The 8758-nt window shown below is 36.1% G+C and overlaps 2 protein-coding genes across 2 annotated transcripts; both read right to left on the bottom strand.

The window, feature by feature from the left end:
• Positions 1-336: 336 nt before the first annotated feature.
• LOC136811944 (uncharacterized) lies at positions 337-4029 on the bottom strand. Its single transcript, XM_067068555.1, has 4 exons — positions 4002-4029; positions 2576-2837; positions 1764-1922; positions 337-644 (listed from the first exon to the last, which is right to left on the bottom strand). Exons 1-4 carry the CDS (start codon positions 4005-4007, stop codon positions 526-528), a joined length of 546 nt encoding a protein of 181 aa, XP_066924656.1. The 5' UTR covers positions 4008-4029; the 3' UTR covers positions 337-525.
• Positions 4030-4628: 599 nt separating this feature from the next.
• Positions 4629-8315, bottom strand: LOC136811954 (uncharacterized). The gene is made up of 4 exons (XM_067068563.1): positions 8190-8315; positions 7714-7975; positions 6750-6908; positions 4629-4954 (listed from the first exon to the last, which is right to left on the bottom strand). Exons 1-4 carry the CDS (start codon positions 8298-8300, stop codon positions 4686-4688), a joined length of 801 nt encoding a protein of 266 aa, XP_066924664.1. The 5' UTR covers positions 8301-8315; the 3' UTR covers positions 4629-4685.
• Between the last annotated feature and the right edge of the window lie 443 nt (positions 8316-8758).

The following is an 8758-nucleotide window of genomic DNA, read 5'->3' on the forward strand; positions in this document are numbered from 1 at the left end:
CCGTCGGGGACGATGAAAAGTTCTTGACAAAACGGGAAACAGAAAGTGATGAAATTTTCAATCCGGAAACAGTTTCCTTTTCGATTTATTTTCACCTTCCCGTTCGGGAAATACTTCCCGTTCGGGAAATACATGTAGTGGTACCGACTGACAAGGAAGTAAAATTATTCGAAGTTCCTGCCAATTACCTAACTTTGGTCAATTTATTAACTCTAGTCTTTTATTTCTAGATTTTACATTTTTTTACACCGATTAAACCCCTAGAAAACAATTCTCTAGTAAATAACCAAATCAGTCAAATTTATATCCAGAAATTTGTATATATGTGTATCACGAAATTATTTGAAAAAAATAAATTATTAGATATCATAAAACTATTTTAAAATAAACATTTCCTCGGTTGCTTCCTTTGGCTTAAGCCTGTCACAAGTTTCTCTCCAGAATCGAATACCAAATAATTGTCCACCGAATGGACTCCAATCACCAAAAATTCCTTTGTTCAAATAACAATATCCAGGACCAGAATTATGGTTTGTTTTCAAATATCCAAAAACCATCATGAACAGCTGAATGATATGCAAAAGGTCCCAAATCGTCGAATAAAGTATCATGCATCCAGCCAGAATCCCCTGGTCCAACTCGCCCTAAAATATATATATATCTCAATGAATGATTTGATTTCTATAAGTTTCAATGTATAAATTCTTTAAAATTCTTTAAAGCGAAGAATAAAAATAAAATGAAATCCCATTCTTCGTATTTTGTACAAAGAAACATTTACGAATATTTGAATATTCCTAATGCGTTTTTCCAGAAAGAATTTGAATATCGGGGGTGAAGGATATAAAGTCTTTTAGATATTTGCCCCCGGACAGCAGGTCCCGGGGGGGGGGCACTCTCGATCTGAAAGCGACCATACGTTCGGCCCAAAATTTGGCTTCTAAAATCGGACCCTTACAGTGCAGTGAATTTACATGAAAAATCATACCCTTACAGTGCACTTTTTGAAAATTTCTCACCCGTAAGGGCGAATTTTTTTGCAATTTTCCATGAAAATGTGAAATTTTTCCTCCAAAATTGACCAATTTTGTGCCAATTTTACCAAAAAATTGGCCTTTTATCACAATTTCCTACCCTTACAGTGCACTAGCTGAACTATGAAAAACCTACCCTTAAGGGCCGAACGTCTGGTAGGTCATTTCCCTTCAGTGCCCCCCCCCCCGGGCAGCAGGTCTAACCTCCAGGCCTAACCCCCCACTTATGGACAAGCATCAGTTGACTACCTGGACATTAAAAATTACACTCAAACAGAGCAAATTACCCCCAAACAGAGAAATTTACCCCCGGACAAGGCAAATTTTGTTAGATTTTTTACTATCCCCCGGACGATATATCCTCGACCCCCATGTACGAACATTTTCTGGAAGAGCCCAATATCAGGACAAATAATAATCACAGAAACTCAACCGAAATTTACCAGATTCTAACAAAAATGATCAGTTCATTAGAAAAAATGAAATTTAAACCTTTCATTAATGAATTCTTGGGATAAAGGTCCTTTAACGGAATAAAATTAAAACTAAAAACTTTCTCAGTCCAATCTCCAACAGTTATATTTAATATTGTGAGCTGATAAGTGCTTCTTAGATTTTAGAGGAAGGCCCCGAAGCGGCGGAACACATTCTCAACTCTGATGACCCATTTGCAACGTGGCTGCCCAAGCACTTAACAAGGTAAGCTGTTATTCATCATCATTCACTTACCCCCTGTAGGGTTCAACAGGGTACCAAAGATCGGGTCCATAGGTGAAGTTTTGGACTTGATATGCTCAGGGAGCCAATCAGCGACGACTTTACCAAATAATAATTGCTGTCGCGTTCCCCAATAATAAGAATGTTTTTGTTCCAAAACTTCCGACGGTACTGAAAGATATAAATAGATAGAGTCGATATTTTACGTCGATAACCCAGCCCAGATAGGACTTTTAGTTAAGTCTTCCAATTTATGAACTGAACGGAATATTGGAGGAGCGAGGATTTGAACTTGGCCATCACTCCTTAATAAGGTACAGAAAACTGTTTAAGGGTACACATCTATTTTTTACCTGCTATTTGAAAAAAAATCTGTTTCTGGGCTTATCGTTTTTCCTTTGGCAAAAATAATCGATTGGATGATGACGACAGTGTCCTTTCTGTGTCTTTTAATCTTTTTGAACTTATTTATATTTTCAGTATTACAAGACACCCTTATGTCCCAAACCCTCGCCCACTGAAAATTTGTGCAAAATTTCAACCCCAGTGGGAAAATACTTAACGATTTCAACCCCGCATTTGGAAATCGACTTTCAATTCATCCCAATTTGAAAAAAAAGCATTCCAAAACTATCCTCACTGAACTAGAATTTCTGTCCTGATTATTAGGATCTCGATAGAAATTTCAAATATAAATGTGACAAAAAGATCCTACGGGGCTATGAGACAAGTGTGTCAAATATCTGATAAAAGTATGTTTAATGTTAAAGTTGATAGAAACCACAGAGATAGAAATCTTTGCACTTTAAGAAATCTTTGGTTACCTCCTCTTTTGCGATAAACTTTGACAAATTCCTTTACGTCCTTCAGTAACCGTCCATAGCAATGTTCCACACTTTCATTATCTTGTGTGCGAACTCTCATCTCTGCAACTTCTTGCAATAAGGTTTTGATTTCATCTGTAAGTTCAAGATGACTTGGAAGATCAGCTTTACGAATTTCTTGATCGAGTCTGTTCAGAATGTGACCGAGTTGTGTTTTTGGGTGATGATCAGGGCCAACTAATTCTTCATGGTCCATGTGGACCTGAAAACAATATTTTGTTTAATTAGCAGGAAACTAAACTTTAGGATCCCTGACATCATTTCGATGACGTAATCACATGAAGTGATACTTGAATATATTTGAATCATTTTTACAAAAAGGTTCCGCTGCTAGGTTCTGGCAAAAATTTTTAAAGGTTACATGTAATACTCCTCGTGGAGGGGAGGCACTCGATTTAAAAACGACCATACATGTGGCCCAAGTGCAGAATGCAGAGAAAATTTTGCAAAATTTGAACAAAATTGAGCGAAAAATCTACCCTTCTTACGGTGCATTTATTGAAAATTCTTTACCATTCTCAGGCAAAATATGGTCAGATTTTCGAAATCTTACATGATTTCGACCCTTACAGTGCACTTTGGGAAACTTGGGACATAAACCCTTAAGAAGGGCCGCACGTATGGTAGGTCATTTACCTTGACTGCACCCCCCCCCAAAAAAAAAGGCAAAAAATGAAAGGTAATATTTTGTTGGCTCAAAAAGTTCTCAACCTACTTGGATGGACTCTACACCTACTTGGATGGAGTCTACACCTACTTGGATGGACTCTACACCTACTTGGATGGACTCTACATACTTTTGTTGACAAACTTAGTATTATGATTCGAACTTTTATTATTCGAATCTTTTTTCTATAATTCGAACTAAAAGATTGGTCCACTCCACCTGGAAAGTCATATAAAATACTCTCCGTAATCCGAATCTTTCGAATAACCTAAAGAGAATTCTCGGTCACTTAAAGATCGAATTAGAGAGAGTCAGCTATATTTGGATTTATAGTTTGAAGAAATGTTTTCTCTTTTCATTTGGCAAGGTTGTCAGCGAGTATTATACACTAGATACACGTCTTCTTTTTTATAAGAACATTCAAAATTTTTGTCTTAACATGTTCTTATTTTGACCACTTTGTGAGTACTATTTTTGACCATTCCTAGGAAATAGGGTGTTTCTGAGTCCGAAAAGCCCTAAAAAATTCTTAACTTGCTCTTAACATTTTGGCCATCAAAGCCTTATGTTCTTATATAGTTTGTTCTTATTAAAAAAAACGTGTACATAAATTATGTTATCTTGTCTAAAGCTTTACGCTTTCACTTTTCTAAGCTCTGGGGCCACTAAACTATGAATGAATGTTAAAAACTTTGTTACCTTCATTCCGTGGGTTTGACCATAAAATCTCACAAAACAAACAGATTCACAATAATGTTTGACTGCTCCTATATGCTTACAATGCCCTTTATATGTAGACAACCAATTACCCATTTTATGAAGACTGTTTTGGAAATCTGACGAGCTAAATTTATGTTTATTAGTCCCATAAAAACTTCCAACTTTAAGACAAGTCTACTCGCGTGAAAGTTTTACTATATAAGACAGGTGAGCAAATTTTGCAACTTTTAATGAAATGTTTTGTATGTAGATTTGTGGGAATTCGACAATGTATTCAGATGGTTGTCTTTTTAAAGTCTAAGGAAGAGCAGCTCGTTTCAAAATTTGTTTAAGCCAAACACTTGTATAAATACATTGTTTTGAAATGCATTTCTTTTTCATTGTTTGAAAAATTGTAGTATGTAGCCTACAAACTACCTTTTAAACTTTTAAGATCAATCAAAGAATCAAGGGCTACTAAGGCAATCAAATGGAAGAAAGAAAATCAAGCAATCTGCTGACAGCCGTGAGCCACAAAAGGAAAATAAAATATAAGATTTAAGCCTCTTAAAAAGTTCGATATCCACGCCTGGTTAAGGCCTCAAGTAAAAGAAAGTACACCGAAAGTAGGATATAATTTAAGGTAATATTGAAATAATTTATTTAAAATTTCTAACTAATATATTATTTAAAAATAAAGCTTTCTACTGGAGCTTTGGCAGGGCATTCTCTGTCACAGATCTCTGTCCAAAATCCAAGCCCAAAAGCTTGTCCTCCAAAAGGACTCCAATCACCAAAAATTCCTTTGTTCAAATAACAATATCCAGGACCAGAATTATGGTTTGTTTTCAAATATCCGAAACCATCATGAACAGCTGAATGATATGCAAAAGGTCCCAAATCATCGAATAAAGTATCGTGCATCCAGCCAGTGTCCCCTGGCCCAACTCGCCCTGAAATAATTAGAACACCGGAATCATTAAATTTAAAATCTTGTTCGCGGGTCTCCGAAAACATTTCGGAAAGCTCTTGAATTTGCTATTCATAGTAGGCTTTTGGGGCGGTTCAAAACTAGGGCGGAGCTGTTCCTGTAACTTTTGATCTAGAGGATCATTGTGGATGAAATTTGAAAATTTTTTGATGACGTCACTCATCATGCTCAAAGTGAGCAAAAATCGAAAGTTTCCTTTGTTCTTACAAATAGCTATTTTTATCCATATAGCGGTCATTAAGTAAGCCATTAAAGATTCAATCGGCGGGCGGTAATGAAAGTGACTCAAATTTTCATTACCGCGTCAGGCTTCAGAGGGCTGAAATATCATTAACCGCCCGGTTATGGGCAGTAACGTGATTTGCAGCCCGCTCGGAATTGGATTGAAGTTGTTGCATTGAAGCGGTGAGACTTAACTAACGTCAGAAAAAAACACTTCTTGTTCATTTGCCGCCCGCTCGCAAGGGCACTCAAAACTTGTTGAAGACATTGCATTGAAGCGAAAAAACTTGGCTGACGCTAGAAAAAAACACTGTTTGAATGTCCAAAATGGATAATAATAGTAATAGCGTAAAGTTTTCGTTCGTTTTTGTCATAAATTCTGCCCAAATTCGGGCCCAAATGACACTATCGGGCGAATAATCAAACTACGCGGGCAGAAAATAACAACAACGACCTCAAACTGAACGCTATTGTTATATTGTTTTCTAACAAATGATTATTCTATACTAAATATTCAATAAATTACGGTTTAAACGATATATTTGACATAAAAAACAAATTGTATTGGTAATGTGTCAATTTTTGTGACACCTTACTGTCAGAAATGTAATCATGCTCAAGGTGTGAAATTCTTTAAGTGTCAAATTTTTTTATTTTTAGGCGTAGTTTATATGGCCGGTTTTTTGCCGTGTCTAATTCAAATAACTTCATCAAAAAAACTAAAAAAAGTCTAATTGAGTGCGGCAAAAGAGCGGCTGTATAAATCAAATTTTGATTTGAGGTCGACCTTAACAATTGAACACGGCAAATTTTGCTGAACTTAATTAAAAAGAGCGGCAAAAGATCGGCACTGGTTTAAACGGCCTTCTTTTTTGTCGATCTTAATTCAAACAATAATGTTTTCATGTGAAAAGACACCAAACTTCTTTGTTTCTTTTGTTTAAATAGGGGTTTCCTCAATTTATTTAAAGTTGAGTTCAAAATAAAAGCTTATTTAAAGTCCACTTCAAATGAATTTTCATTTTATACTGTCGATCTCAATTAATATCAAACTTTTGCCTCGTTTTTGCCGATTTTATATATTTGAATTAGACACGGCAAAAAACTGGCCATATAATCGAGTTCAAAAATAAAAGCTAATTTAAAGTCCACTTCAAATAAATTTTCAGTTTATACTGTCGATCTCAATTAATATCAAACGTTTGCCTCAGTTAAGAATTTACAGATAATTTCATGCCAAAAGCTCTTTTTTTATTAACCCCCGAACAGAAACAGCTCCCCCCCTAGTACGAATAGGGTTCAAACAAAACAGGACATTTTCAATGCAAGTGATTTCAAACTATGGCCAGCTAACGAAGGGTTAGCTGAAATTACTTTTTGATTAATTTGTAAATTTCGTCTACTAAGACCCTTTTTCTTTATAAATACCTCATTATAAATATATTTCCACTTGCGTTATACCAGTTTTTATTAGGCATACAACACATTATTAGGGTCGGCTAAGAAAGCGGGGTCGATAAAGAAGAATAAATTACCTCCAGTAGGGTTCAACAGCGTTCCAAAGATCGGATCCATAGGTGGAGTTTTTGTCTCGATGTGTTCAGGTAGCCAATCAACGATCACTTTGCCAAACAACATTTGCTGTCGCGTTCCCCAATAAAATGAATGGTCTTGATGAAGAACTTCCGATTCACCTGAAAAATATTTCAAAATGTTTGCTCAAAATATTTATGAAGCCTGACCATTAAAGTATACCCGACGAAGGCTAGAATGAGGAGGCCTCAAAAAGGAGGAAAAAGTGATGCGTTAAGATGTGCATCGCAATGACTGATGGAATTTAGCACTCTTTTGTTTTCGCTTTATATTTTTTACGAATTCTGGCAGAAATGTTACTTCCGAACGTTCCTTCGTTTGTACGAAAAGCACGCGAAGAAGGAAAATGTGGCTTCAAATCGCTCAAGAGAGAATCGACTCTAGCCTTCAGTTATATCTCATTGACTTATTGCCACAAGGGATTTCGATTTGAGTTTTACAGGTTTAATGACATCAAAAATGTTTGTAGTAAAGGCCGGTCTCCACTTGCGCGCGCTGCGATCGCACTTTTTGACTTCAATCGTTTTTGCTTGGAAAAAAGATTACGTCATAAAAATGTAGCGCGCGCTGGAAAAAAAAGTTGAACACATTTCAACTTTTTTCAACCGTTACGTCAGATCGCGCCAATGGAGTTGCTTCATTTTTCTTTTGACCAATAGCGTGGAAGCTTTGCTCGAAAAAGTGCGATCGAAGCGCGCGCAAGTGGAGACCGGCCTTAACTATCCATAAGTATGTCAATTCAAAGACTTTAAACATTTGACGTCATTCATCATTCGAACCCGATCCCTTTAGGGTTCCTTTCAGCAAAAGAGTTTAAAAACGTTTGCACATTGTCTCAACATGGTACAAAACGTGGAAGGTCAAAGCAAGGTTCATCTCGACAATTTTAGTATTTAAAAATCTTACATCCACGTTTCTTATATATTTCAACAAATTTCTCTGCATCTCCCAATAACCTGTTATGACATTCTTCTTCATTTTCGCATTCTTTTGTGCACACCCTGGATTTAGCAACATCCCGCAAAAGCTCTTTGAATTCATCTGTTATTTCGAGTTGATGTGCAGCAGATGCTTTTCGAATTTCTTGATCGAGTTTATTGAGAATGTGTCCGAGTTGTGTTTTGGGGTGATGATCAGGGCCGTCCACTTCTTCATGGTCTTGAGGACCCTAATTAAACAAAAAAAAATATGGTTATGGATCTGGAAAGAAACCTGGGCCCAGTCCCGTATTTAACAAAAAAAGTATTTTTCAGCATAAACGCTGGTTTGTCATTAATACCTAACAGTTCAAAAGTCAATAGGATTTTGCAACCCTGAAATACATCAACCCAAGGCTGATTTCGGCAAAATGGCAAATTCAACCACAATGAATGCTTTCTTACCTTCATACTATTCGTCTGTCCATAAAACCTGACAAAAACAACAGATTCGCAATAATTCTTGACTGCTCCAACATTTTCTTGACCTCTTTTAACTGATATCCAATTTCCCATTTTTTATTAAAGATAAAATCTAAAAAACGCAAAGGAAATCTTTACGTAAAAGTCAACCAAAGAGCCGAATAGCATGCTTATCGGGTTAAGTAGTATATAATGGGGTAGGTTTGCACAGCGACGGATACTTCAAATGGTTTTGATAGAGCTCTGAAATTTATCTTCTTTATTGAGCATTTTGTGGTTTTATCTACACGTTTGTTTTGTATTTTTGAAGCCTTCAGACGATCTTAGCTTTTTGAGTTTTCAGCCTGAAAAATGTTCTTAAACATGTTCTTATTTTCACCATTTTTTGAGTATTTTTGGCCATTTTCCTAGGAAATTGGGTGTTTTAGAGTCTGCAAAGCCTTAAAATGTTCTTAACTTGTTTTTAACATTTTGGCCAATGAAGCCTTATGTTCTTATTTAGTTTGTTCTTATAAAAAAAACAGCCCAGTTTTTGCGCTTTTTGAAGCTCA

This window comes from Clytia hemisphaerica, unplaced genomic scaffold (genome assembly GCF_902728285.1).
Source record: "Clytia hemisphaerica strain Z4C2 unplaced genomic scaffold, Clytia hemisphaerica genome assembly, whole genome shotgun sequence".
Taxonomy (NCBI): domain Eukaryota; kingdom Metazoa; phylum Cnidaria; class Hydrozoa; order Leptothecata; family Clytiidae; genus Clytia; species Clytia hemisphaerica.

Excerpts from the sequence above, each read along its gene's own strand:
- LOC136811944 (XM_067068555.1), bottom strand. Across the intron at positions 1,923-2,575 it reads AGTTTATCGCAAAAGAGGAG|TACCGTCGGAAGTTTTGGAA; the intron begins GTAACCAAAGAT and ends TATATCTTTCAG. Across the intron at positions 645-1,763 it reads CCTGTTGAACCCTACAGGGG|GGCGAGTTGGACCAGGGGAT; the intron begins GTAAGTGAATGA and ends TATATATTTTAG.
- LOC136811954 (XM_067068563.1), bottom strand. The coding sequence starts at position 8,300 with ATGGGAAATTGGATATCAGTTAAAAGAGGTCAAGAAAATGTTGGAGCA. Across the intron at positions 6,909-7,713 it reads AATATATAAGAAACGTGGAT|GTGAATCGGAAGTTCTTCAT; the intron begins GTAAGATTTTTA and ends AATATTTTTCAG. Across the intron at positions 4,955-6,749 it reads GCTGTTGAACCCTACTGGAG|GGCGAGTTGGGCCAGGGGAC; the intron begins GTAATTTATTCT and ends TAATTATTTCAG.